Raw genomic sequence first — 13,560 nt, 5'->3', positions numbered from 1 at the left:
TTGAGGCCAGGAGTTCAAGACCAGCTTGGCCAACATGGCGAGAACCCGTCTCTACTAAAAATACAAAGAATTAGCAGAGTGTGGTGGCACATGACTGTAAGCCCAGCTACTTGGAAGGCTGAGGCATGAGAATCGCTTGAACCCAGGAGGCGGAAGCAGTGAGCCAAGATCATGCCACTGTACTCCAGCCTGGGTGACAGAAAGAGATCTTGTATCAAAAAAAAAAAAAAAAATTACACACACACACACACACATATACCCTCACATTCTAATGTTCACAAATAGAGTTTTATTGCAACCCAACACACACATTTGTTTATTTATTGCCTGTTAAGGGTGCCTTCGTGCTATAATGGCGTAATTGAGTAGCTGGGACAGAGACCATTATGGTCTGCAAAGCTACATTATTTACAGAAAATAGTGGCTGAGTCTGATATAGAACAAGATTGCATTCAGAAAAAAGATGCCAAAAAAAGTTGCTTGATTCTGAAGATGAAACTGTTGGTCTAAAAATACATTAAAAAGGGAGGGGTGCAGCTATTTTAAAAATATCAGAATACAATGCAAAAACTCAAAATTTTTTTTTTTTTTTTTTTTTTTTTTGAGACGGAGTCTCGCTCTGCCGCCCAGGCTGGAGTACAGTGGCCGGATCTCAGCTCACTGCAAGCTCCGCCTCCAGGGTTCACGCCATTCTCCTGCCTCAGCCTCCCGAGTAGCTGGGACTACAGGCATCCGCCACCTCGCCTGGCTAGTTTTTTGTATTTTAGTAGAGACGGGGTTTCACCGTGTTAGCCAGGACGGTCTCGATCTCCTGACCTCGTGATCCGCCTGTCTCGGCCTCCCAAAGTGCTGGGATTACAGGCTTGAGCCACTGCGCCCGGCCTAAAAACTCAAACATTTTTAACTCAGCACAGGATGGTGACATGTCTAGTCTATCCTTAATGAATTACATTATTGACAGAGTCTCTGATGGACAATCAACGGCCACACAAAAATATGAAAATCTTCCCATTACATTTGTCTTCACAGAATTGACTAAAAAACAAAAACCAAAATCAAACAAACAAACCAGATGGGTAGGTAAGAATTTTATGTTGCTTTAAAGCCCTAAGAAGAGAAATTTGATGCAATCCTAGGGAAAATAGTAGCTGGTTCTCCACATGTATTAAGAGAGGCCAAACATTTGTGCTCAGTTAAGTTTCTATACCAGTGTTAAACTCAGCTTTCCTATTTGATCTTTTCTTTATCACTATATATCATGGCATCCAACCAAACTGCATTATTGCCTTAAAAGAAAGTAAAAAACTGTGACTTCAAGAAATAATCTAGCTTTGGTCTTATATCTTCCAGTAGCAGGAATTACTGAAGATGCTTAATAACTATGTATTTCAAAGTTGAATAGACTATTAATTTAAATGTTTAATAAAACAAGTTAACCCAAATAACTGTCTTGTCCTTCGGCTTATATTGCCAACTAAAAATACCAACAGTTAATTTGTTCAGGATTTATAGAAATTTTTACATTAAAGACTTACAGCTGTAATCAGTGATAGCAATATCAATATAGAATGGTACAGTTACCTGCATGTTCAATTATAAGTTACAAACTTTACCAAATGTATTTTCTTCTTTGTCTTTTAATAGGATATTTTATCCTTAAATAAATAAAACTTCTGATAGAATGATCTTTGAAAATATTGTTTTAAAGTATAAGCAATTTATTTAGATAAGTATATCCCCCACTGGATTTAAATCATTAGCTGGATTTTAGTTTATGTATAAAGTGGATTTCATTATCTTTAAGTAGTGTTGTAAGTAATGAAAATACCAAAAATAGGAAAAAAAAAAAGAGGAAATGAGATGTGCAACAATAAAGTGAAGACAATAAACAGTAAAGTGAAATTCATTAATATTTTTCTTATCATTTCCTTGCCATATTTCCCTCTCACTTAGGTTAGAAAGTCTCCTGTAGACATTTGGTATCCTAAGAGAAGATTTCACCATTGTCAAACATACTGCTGGAAACGGAATATGTGACCACAGTTTTATAACAGCACTATGCATCCAGGTAAACCAAAATTTCACAGTACACATGCAGATTACATATAAGTACTTAAATAAATATGTTTTAATCAACATTAAAAATGAACAAAGTTCTGAAAATTTTTACAGACTATTTCAATGTAAGAAATGTCTCATATTACCACCAAACTATGGCTGGAACCACATTTTGTGTCTTTGTGTTAATTAATGACAATTCTTTTCTACAAAATTATTATTTTCAAATTGAAATATATTTACATCAATGCTGTAATTAATCACAGACAAAAACAAAATGTTAAAAACTTTTTCAGCTTACCCCAATTATGTCTTTTACAAACACTAAAACAGTCTTAGTAACACAAAATACACCAACTTGACTAAATTACATGAGTTGTAACTGTATCCCCTTTAATTTTCAGTCTTAGACCATCTATCATTGGAGAAGCTCAAAAAGTTACCAGAGATTAATTTCTAAATTATGTATGATACCAAACAATTTTAATGATGTTTGAAAATATTACTGCCATTTTGGGACAATAAAATAAGAAAGGCCTACAGTGTTTCTACTTTGACAATATACAAATGACACCCTATAGAAATAAATAATCTTAAATACTAAAACATACCTTGCCATGAGGGTCAGCAAACATTCTTGTGAAAATTTCACATAATCTTTTCAGTTCAACTCGACTGCCAAAATAATACAGCGGTTAATTAATATCTTGCTGTAGCAAGAAGTCATATAAAAGTAACTTTACACATAATTTTCTTAAAAAAAAAAAAAAGGTTAGGTTGGGCATGGTGGCTCACAGCTATAATCCTAGCATTTTGGGAGGCCGAGGTGAGAGGATCGCTTGAGCCCAGGAGTTCAAGACCAGCCTGGGCAAAATGGCAAGACCCTGTCTCTATAAATTAAAAAAAAAAAAAAAAAAAAACAAAAACAGTTGGGAATGGTCGGGCACAGTGGTTCATGTCTGTAATCCCAGCACTTCGGAAGGCTGAGGTGGGCAGATCACTGGAGGTCAGGAGTTTGAGACTAGCCTGGCCAACGTGGTGAAACCGTCTCTACTAAAAATACAAAAAAGTAGCTGCGCTGGGCATGGTGGCACATGCCTATAATCCCAGCTACTCGGGAGGCTGAGGCAGGAGAACTGCTTGAACCTGCGAGGCAGAGGATGCACTGAGCTGAGATTGCACCACTGTACGCCAGCCTGGGTGACAGGGTTAGTCTCTGTCTCAAGAAAAAAAAAAATCAGCTGGGTGTGGTGGTGCATGCCTGTAGTCCCAGCTACTTGGGAGGCTGAAGCGAGAGGACTGTTTGAGCCCATGAATTCAAGGCAGCAGTGAACAATGATTGTGCCACTGCACTCCATCCTGGGTGACAAAGCGAGATCTCATCTCTTAAAAATCAGAAACAACGACGAAATCATTAAAAAACATCAGCCCTAAAAATTGAGAAATTTGTGGGATTTCCTAGTCAGGGCTAAATACAAAGTTACTAAATACAACAATTACTCTGTTGTAGCTCACACTATCTTAAAGGTTAAAAGTTAAGAAGAGAAATACAATTGTCCTTTATTAATGGGATGAAGGATATTTTACATGTGGCATTCCCAATACATGAATTTTATCATTTTAAGTGTTAAGATGTTTTCTTAAATGTTGCTACTGATGGGATAAAATCATTCTAAACTATGCTTACTCCCTTGCCATTTAAAATGATCAACACATGAATTCTATCCTTTTAGGTGTTAAGACATTTTCTTAAATGTTGCTGCTTACGGGCTAAAATCATTCTAAACTATGCCTACTCCCTTGTCATTTAAAATGGCATGCTGAATCTAATATTAACTTAATCTTGATGGGCTGGGAACAATATTATGATGGTGGATTGCAGTGATTCATGATGTGTGATATGCACACATGAAAATATATTTAGGTAATACAGAAACATTTATTTTAAATTATATAGTTCTAATATGTCCTAAAACAAATACACAGGAAGTAAGTACATCAAACTCTTATTTCACAGGTATCAAGTCAGGAAGTAACCCTGTACATTCCACCATGCTTAACCCTATGAAATATCTGAAGCTAGGTTCTCAAAGGGGTCAACTATAGGTTTAAAACATCACACAGACAAGGACAATAAAGCAAGTAGGGGGAAAAAGACATGATAATGCCATTAGCAAAGGAAACAAAACCCCAAACCCAAAATATTAACAAATATCTGTTCTTAAAGAAATGCCTTCCAATTCAACTTTGTATTACACTAAAATTCACATATTACACACACACTAAGAATATATCTTCATTTCCAAATAAGCATAAACATTCTTCCTCTCATTGAAAAACTTACCAGGAATAAATTTTAATAACCAGTTTTATTATTTAATATTAAAAGTAATAACATTTTAAATTTAATTTCTATGTGTGAATAAAAAGTTTCCTTTTAAAATGTTTTGTTAAATAGAACAATTGCTGGGCACGGTGGCTCACGCTTGTAATCCAGCTCTTTGGGAGGCCGAGGAGGGCGGATCACGAGGTCAGGAGATCGAGACCATCCTGGCTAACATGGTGAAACTCCGTCTCCACTAAAAAAATACAAAAAATTAGCCGGGCATGGTGGCGGGCACCTGTAGTCCCAGCTACTCAGGAGGCTGAGGCAGGAGAATGACATGAACCCAGGAGATGGAGCTTGCAGTGAGCCGAGATTGTGCCACTGCACTCCAGTCTGGCTCCATCTCAAAAAAACAAAACAAAAAAAACAACCAATTTTTTTTTTTTTTTTTTTTTTTTAGTAAATGAAGGTATAGATGGTCCTCAAAGACTGAAGCTTTGGAAAAACACTTTGATGCAATCATATGAGTTCAGGACAAGTCTGTTTCTATACCAATATCTCTAAAGTATTATAGAAACAAAGTCAAATAAGACAAAACATCTCACCTTAGTGTTCTCTGATTTTTCAATAAGTTCTGCAGACCTAGGAGGCCTTCCTTCCTTTCTGACCAATTGGAACTAGCACATCTATTGAGGACTTCTGCCACATCTTCCGTCTGCCTCATATATGTAGGAATACTACCATTTCGGGAACTATAGGAGCGTTCTGAACAAGCACTAGATGCATCGCTGTTGGCGTCATCATCTGAATGCATTCCATATGATTCATATCTTCTTCGAGCTGGTTTTTTCTGTTATACATCAAGAATCTCATTAGCAGTGGCCAAAAGAATACATTGGCATTTCATAATTTCTACTGACCACAAAAGGATTGATTTTTGTTTTAAAATCAATGCAAAGCATGCTCCTAATCATTGTAATAACAGAATATCAGTATTCAGTTTTCCTTCAGAAAACAAGTTTTAGAAGTTAGCAGAAGGTAAAACATTCTTTAACTATGGAAAGTGGTAGAAGCAGAATAAGACTATATGGAAGTTCAGATATGTAAAGTGGGAAGTGCTAAAAAATTGGGTTTTTCCTTTCCCCTTTTCATGAAAAACCAAGAACTACTAGAATGTAAATGAACAGAACTTGTATTAGAAATCTGAGTTGGTAAGAAGAAAATATTACCTTTTTAAAGAAAGAGTATAATGGATCAGAAAAATATTTTCCATGTATAAAGTTCCATTTTTTTTCTGTCTTTCTATCTTTTCTTTATTCTCCTTTAACCTCCATTACCACTTCTCTTGCCACTATTCCTTCCCTTGTACCCAACCCTCATGTCTCCTAGAGAAATAAAATACAAAGAATGATGAAAAACTATTTAGTCTACTATTATTTTAAGGAGGCAAACTCCTTGAGAGCCCTCTATGCTTTTCTCAATGTATCTATATTGTTTACTTCAATAAACATAAGAAAGCATATTCAGATTCCTTTGATTTCTTTACATCTAAATCTTATTTAATATATGTAACTGCCAGTTATACTTTGCATATTTCAAGTGAAATGAGAAAGAATAAATAGTTTATTTAAGATTTCCTTAAAAGAGTTGAAAACAAATCTTTATGTTATCTGATATTTGAATTTTGGTTGATGAGTGGTGAAGATGTCTATGAAACAGATTAAACACAATAATTTAAAATAGTTCCAGGTGGCAGTAAGTTATCCAAAGTCTAAAATCTAAAAAAACACGATTTAATTCAAAATAGTTTTAAGAGATGTTTCCATCACTAAAAACCTTATATTGATTTAGAGACACTAGCTTAATTTTGAATGGTAATGTTTCTTGTGTTAAGCTCTAGGATCACTTTTGTTATAGATGTCAGTGTGAATGACCTCATTTCATTTGTATGAAGTAGTCAAGCTGAAAGAATGAGCACCTCCAGAGGACATTATTCAAGCAGTATCTCTCTTTTGATAACCATATTTACAGAAAAATAGATGTATGTCTAAGGATTTTACTTCTACTTTAATTTTTAATAGAAGACCATCATTTGTTAAATTGATGAAAGAAAAAAAAGTTATCGTATCATAAGATGTCAGAAAATAGCAATGTCTATACCTTAGTCCGTATGTCTCCTAAGAGCTGAGAGCAGTAAATTTTTAAAGAGAAAAATTGAAAATAATGAAGAACATTTTGCTAATCAGCACAGTGAAGTCGGCATTAACAATGCCTATGATCAGAAACATTACGTTTTTTTCACACATAGGTACAAAGAACTGCTTATGAGCAGGCTCTATCTTTAATCTTGTCAATATTCTTTAGTTCAAAGAGAAATAGTGATGCTACAAAAATATTCCCATAACCAGTTTTCTCAAAGAAACCTAAATGTTCTTCCTATTTGGATCCTTTTGTCATTTCCAAAGTTAAATGTATTTCTGATCTTCTCTAGCACAAATTAGGCTTACTAGCTGGAAAGTTTTTTCCTTAAAATTGGTAGTTGTAAGTGGAACTTCTGTGCTCTGCAAGTAATGGAAGTACTCAGAATCAGATTACTGGGAGTCAAACTTTAGCCTTGGTAGTTAAACATTCCTCATACAATTCAAACACACCATCTCAGTGTTCTAAGTAATAGTTCAAGAATAAGCCAATCAATTCATAACATTTATGTAAGTAGAATTTAACTGGTAAATTATCCAATTGAAAAAACCCAGAAAACATGATTTGAGATACAGGGATGAGGAATAGCAAATCAAAAACATCTGATTAATTTAATATCATCAGAACAAGATGTGATCAATATATCCCATGCTGAGGAGAACAAAGTCCCTACTTAATTATATTAATTTATAAAAAATAATCAAGTGGCTGAAGTAACGGGAAATATTCAGCACAGTGAAATGGTTAGCACAGAACTACACATGTGATATTCAATAAATTATAGCTATTACCAATGAATCTTTTTAAAAACTTGCCTTTTCAAATCTATGCGGCAAACATTGTATTATATCAACACTAGTTAAGATGGGATCTACAATTTTAGGAAACATTTTTTTTTTTAATTTCAAAACAAAGATGAGATCTCTTATAAGTTCTGGGTAAGAAACTGAGTAAATGTTTCTCAAACATAGGATTAGTATTATAATTTGAAAGAGGAAGTGATACTGAATTAACTTGGGAAATTAGCCAAAGCCAATTATATACATTTTTAAAAATGCTACTTCTTACATAATTTTAAGTGAGAAAAACAACAATGATATATGTATAGCAATCTTCTGACAAGCTATCATGGATCTGTAGAGCATGTTTTTAAATCTCACTGTTTAATGTGTCAGACATAGAGAATCATGAATTATATCTAACTATAAGATATAATTGTATCTTAATTATAATTTGTCGAGGTTGTACTTTATTTTAGTTCAAAAAACACAGATAGAAGACTAAACAAAATCCAACACCAAAGTAAAATAATCCCTAAATACCAAAGTTTAAGCTAGACTTGAAATTACATGCTTTTAAGTGTACATATTTATATAATTTATCTCCCTTACCTTAAGTATACTACAGTGTATAAAACATATTACCATATTAAAGACATCTATATTTATATTTCTGATAGCCCATCAGTAATTTCGGCCGTGGTATACAATTCTGATTAATAAAGATCAATAATTATATTGTTCTGCTTTTTACACTGTCCACATTTTATCTTTAGATTTAATCACTGATTTTTCCCTATCCCCTTTCCCACATGGATAGACCGGCTTACTCATTCAATAGTTTCATAATTGGAACATTTATAATGATAAGAAAATGGAGAAGAGTACCAAGGCATCTGCTACCGCCTCCTCCACATCAGAACCTGTGTTCAGGACTCGCATGGCACTAACAGAAGACGACAGTCGACTTGATTGGCTGATCCCGTAACCCGGACCTAAATCATCAAAAGAAGGAAAACAGAATTAAAAGAGTCATAAATATAACAGGGTCAGGTTGGGAGACTTTAAGACCCTTACAGGGGAAGGAAAAAAAACCAATGGGGCAAAGCATTTTAAAAGCAATATTGTATTTTCTGGGCACATTTAGTTTTTGGCAAAATAAAAGGGTAAAGGCAATTAAAATTACTGACAATGTGTGAAAAATAAAGAACAGTCACTATTTCGCTATTTATTTATAACCACAAGGTAGAAGAAAGCACGGCTGGCAGACTAAGGGCTTGCAAGTCTATAGCCCTGTAATCCAGCTCTATCAGTTCAGGCAAATATCATCCATATGGTTGAATCACAGAGTAACCCAGAACAAAGATCAATCCTCAACCAATAGTGGTTAGGGAGATCCATGAGAGACACGAGAAATTTACAAGGAAAATAAGCTCTAATTATCATCTCCTCTCCTTCAAGATAAGTTGGTTTTATTCTACAACTAAGAGATATCTATTTGATAGCTGTTAAGTGTCTACTATGTGCCCGACATTCTGAGGTATACAGAGACAAACCAGAGATGAATTCTCCCCCTCAACTGCTTTCTATACTATCATTTACAATTAAAACACTTCATCCACCATTTTGGTTTTTTTTTTTTTTTTAAAAAAAAACACAACATACAATGATGAGAACATAAAAACAATTCTATATTTAAAAATGACACAACAGGTTATACAAAAAATGTCCATATACCAGTAAGAAAAATGCTCAATATAGTTGCTAAAGGGGAAAATGTTACTTGGGAGAAAAGAAAAAAAAAGTTTATTCTCCAACGAATTAAATTTAAATAATAAAAACAAATCAATTTTAAAACATGAATATTATTTAGTGGAAACGGAAAAGGATGAAAACTGAGATGAATGCCAGATGATAGTGAAAATGTACTCATCCTTCACCTGAGGCCCCATACACATCGGGGGCGTAGAGGGCACCAGTTGATCTGGAATGGTGTCTGGAGGCTGGAATAACAGGACCATACAAACCTCATCTATTACCACAGAAACAAGGAATAGTGGCAGCACTACTGTCAGGCAAGGAGAGTTAGTTAACACTGGTGTTATTCTTTATAGTCAATGATCAGAGTATTGCCAAATCGGGCAATGGAACATTAGCATTGCACCATCATTCCTGACACAAAAACACATCTTACACCTAAGTGGACAGACAGGCCTACAGGAGACAAAAGAAGTATTCAAATGGAAGGAAATGTTGAAGGTACAAGCATGAAACAAAAATACGAACATTATAGTTTAAAAAAAAAACCACCATGGTAACTAGTAACTAATAAAATCTTATCTCCTTTAATTCTGACATCCAATGAGGCAGTAAATTAGTATTCAATTTTACAGATGGTGCTATGGTCTAACTGACTGACCTTCTCCAACACCCGATTCATTCATATGTAGAAATCTTAATCCTCAAGGTGATGGTATTAGGAGATAGGTGGGGCCTTTGGGAGCCAATTTGCCCTCATGATTGGGATTAGTACCCTTATAAAAGAGACCCCAGAAAGCTAGCTAGCTCCTTCTAACATTTGGGAACACAATGAGAAGGCATCATCTGTGAACAAAGGAATGAGTCCTCACCAGACACCAAATTTGCTGGTTCTTTAATCTTAGATTTCCTAGTCTCCCAAACCATGCCAAATAAATTTCTGTCATTTAAAAGCACATAATCTATGTTATTTTGTTACAGTAGCCTGAACAAACTAAGAAAGATGAGAAAGCTAAAGCCTAGACAGAGATTAATTAATTTGATTATAGCCACACTACTAGTGATACACTTCAGTATCTGTACTTTCAATTCCTCTGCCCTTAAACAGTAGATGTACCATCTTTAATTTACATTGTTCAAAAGTTAAAACACCTCATTTTGTTAACATTAACATTTTCCATAATGGTTCACATAACACCAATTCTGCATTCAGCAGATTATTTAAATATCAAGGCACATTTGAATATAAAAACATACTAATAATTTAACCAAAATGTAGAAATTTGTGACATATCTCCCTAATACTGCTCTAAAATCTAAATTTAGCATATTTTGCATAACACCATAAAGTCAACTTTTCTTACATATAGAAATGAATAGCCAAAAAATGCATTTTGATATTTAATAAAAGATATTACTTTAATTTAGAAAGTTATTCTTCCCCAGATAAATTACAGCAGTTAAAATGTCACTCTTTTGTTTGCTACAGGACAGCCTTAACAAACAGGAAGACTGAAAGAAAGGAGGATTAAATTAAGAGAATGCTGCACAAAATGTTTAGTTAGCCCTGAAAGGTGACTGGTATCATTAGAAAAATAAACTAAAATACATTGTTAGTTTTAATTTTACCTAACAGAAATAATTTCTAAAATGATAAGGAAGAGCTGAACAAGTTTAGAAATGTCTAGTGGACAAAAATCTTTGAAACACTTTACAGAATCAATAGTTATCTGTGACTGAAGATAATAGGTGTCTGAAATTAAGTAAGCCTTTAAAATATCTTGGTTCCAGAAATAAATGGAAACTAAAGGTGCAAGTTCCAGAGAAGTTAAACTTTGCTTGGCTCTGATTTATTTCTGATGCTTTAGGGCCCTCACACTAAACTTGTGATTCATCTGCTGAGTAACAATATCCAGTCACGAGCAACAAGGGGATTCCACCAAAGAAACAAATAATAGAAAGGACCAAAGAATGTAGGCAAATGTAGCAGAGAATGGGAATAGCAAAAACAACTTAATGTCTGGGAATGCTACCTTGCATCCCTGCAAAACAAACAGGGCTAATCTGCTGCCTTGCTATGCAGTACCTATATGTAAATAAAACGGCTATAAAAAAGCCAATTCTTCTAAAACTATGACTAAAAGGTTTAGTCATCTTCAGTGCAAATAGGAACTTTCATGAGAATCAGGAAAATGGTTTCCTTTAATATCAAAATTTAAGTAATTTTTAAATTGTCAAATGGAAGCTTTGAGATGAATCTAGAATATTAATGACTAGACAAAATATTTCTTTAAGAACTGGCATATTAAACCATGCTTACTTTTACAGTAATTAGTAGTGGATTATAAAGGTCCTCTAATCTCTAACTATTGTACAGATTTACAAAGTCCAGAAACACATTTTGGTTTCTTCTTGGTATGTTTTCTAGTAACCTGCAATATCAACATTATATAAATGCAGGTGCCCGTACCATTAAGAAATCTGAGATCCTTGCCACTGCAGTGTAATTTAACTGTTTCTAGGGTAAGTGATTAGAGTTTCAGGGGGAAGAGGTAGAATGGTAACAGCAGCAGCAGCAGTGGTGGCAGTGATGATGACCATGATGACCACGACAGAGTGCTCATTATGTGTCAAGCACTGCCTTGAGGGAGTTTTTAATGTATTTCTCATTTATGAGTCTCCGAAACAATCCTAAGAAGTACACACTATTATTGTCCTTGTTTTACAGATGAGGAAACTCAGGCATAGAAAGGTTACGTAGCTGGGGAATGAACCCAGGCCACCTGACCCTATAACATACATTCTTAAACAACTACACATCCAACTCCACTTCCCTCCACTTCTGAAATTGGCATGATTATTTTATACACACGCCGGATTTACTTCATTTCTTTAAATGTATATCCATGAGGATGCACCACGTATATGTGTGTGCGCGTGCACATACACACATACAGACACTCTGCAGACTAACTCTATTGCATATGAACTAAAAATATCTCTGACAAAGTACCTGCCACACACAACCTTAGTGATGTGGAACAGTTCTTTTTACTTTGGCACCTCCCCACAGAGGGAAAAGAAAGAGGGAAACTCTCTGGCACCCGGGGCTGGAACACAAACAAGGGTTGAGCATATTCCTGTGACTCTAGCTTTAATGGGGTTTTCTAGGTCAGTACAAAAATGCCTAGTATATTTGAGCCAAATGGCCTAGAGAATGAGAAATTAACCATTAGAAATTCTTGGCCAGGTGTGGTGGCTCACGCCTGTAATCCTAACACTTTGGGAGGCCGAAAGGGGTGGATCACCTGAGGTCAGGAGTTCGAGACCAGCTTGGTCCAATATGGTGAAACCCCATCTCTACTAAAAATACAAAATCTAGGTAGGTGTGGTGGTGGGTGCCTGTAATCCCAGCTACTCGGGAGGCTGAGGCAGGAGAATCACTCGAACCTGGGAGGCGGAGGCTGCAGTGAGCCAAGATTGTGCCACTGTACTCCAGCGTGGGTAAGAGAGTGAGACTCCATAGTAAAAAAAAAAAAAAAAAAAAAAAATTCTATACTACCATATATATCTGAGAAAATAAGAATCCACTGGATAAGTAGAACTATGTTCTCCCTGAGCATTTCAAAGTCTGAAGAGCAACCTTCTAAGTCTTACAGTAAACTACACTGTGTTAAAAAGAAAAAAAATCTGAAATGGCTACAGGCTTGTGCATTTAAACAAAGTACTAGTTAAAATGCTGAAGGATTATGCAGAAATTCTAAAGATTCTCAAGGTACATACACAACTATACCTCTCCAGTTATCCTAATACTGACTGTTTAAGAAATCATTTAATATTTTTATAATTGAGGTAAATACAGTATTACAATCAAGGTTACAATACAATTGGGGACAAACAAGTTTTACTGCTGTGACAAGAGCATTAGCTCATAGGAAATGACTGTTAAACTGTAAAATACTATAAAAATGTTAATCCCTACCATTAACAAGTAGTTCATATATTATTTTGTGGCATTCTTTTTAGTAACCTAAGTTAAATGATCTAAGCTGAAATGTTAACATTTCCGCTGAAAAAGACAAAAGTATTTTATCAAACTAGTCCACATTTCACTTGAGATTAAATATTTAAATATCTTTAAATTTGTAGGTTTACCTGTTAAGAAAGATCTAGACTTCAATATTCTGAAGTTTAAATCTATGTGACATTTACTTGATTATGAAGGCAATCTGTTAATACGATGACTAACATATTCATTTCAGACATGTAAATCAAGTCAAAGGAATTTCCCAAACATGTAATTCCCTTTCCTCAAAATGACAGAAAAAAATTTCCTCAAAATGACAGAAAAAGATCTGTCAACAAAGAAAGCTGAATCCCAGGTATGCTGAAGTTAATCGGATAGTGATGACACAATGGACAGCAATGCACGTAACACCT

The 13,560-nt window shown here is 34.8% G+C and overlaps 1 protein-coding gene across 50 annotated transcripts in view; it reads right to left on the bottom strand.

Annotated features, from left to right (window-relative positions):
• Positions 1-13,560, bottom strand: part of CLASP2 (cytoplasmic linker associated protein 2) — a 217,789-nt gene that overhangs the window by 75,659 nt on the left and 128,570 nt on the right. For 29 of the 50 annotated variants that reach the window (XM_077991295.1, XM_077991306.1, XM_077991299.1 and 26 more), the window contains 3 exons: positions 8,251-8,357; positions 4,990-5,234; positions 2,670-2,733 (listed from right to left, as the gene is read on the bottom strand). In XM_077991295.1, coding sequence (XP_077847421.1) covers positions 2,670-2,733; positions 4,990-5,234; positions 8,251-8,357 — 416 coding nt within the window. Of the gene's footprint in view, positions 1-2,669; positions 2,734-4,989; positions 5,235-6,544; positions 6,569-8,250; positions 8,358-13,560 lie in introns of all 50 variants that reach the window. The other 21 variants (XM_077991296.1, XM_077991307.1, XM_077991302.1 and 18 more) reach the window with 1 other exon arrangement.

This window comes from Macaca mulatta, chromosome 2 (genome assembly GCF_049350105.2).
Source record: "Macaca mulatta isolate MMU2019108-1 chromosome 2, T2T-MMU8v2.0, whole genome shotgun sequence".
NCBI classification, from domain to species: domain Eukaryota; kingdom Metazoa; phylum Chordata; class Mammalia; order Primates; family Cercopithecidae; genus Macaca; species Macaca mulatta.
Note: the sequence above shows the minus strand (reverse complement) of the source record. Positions and strands in the feature narration are given on the sequence as shown.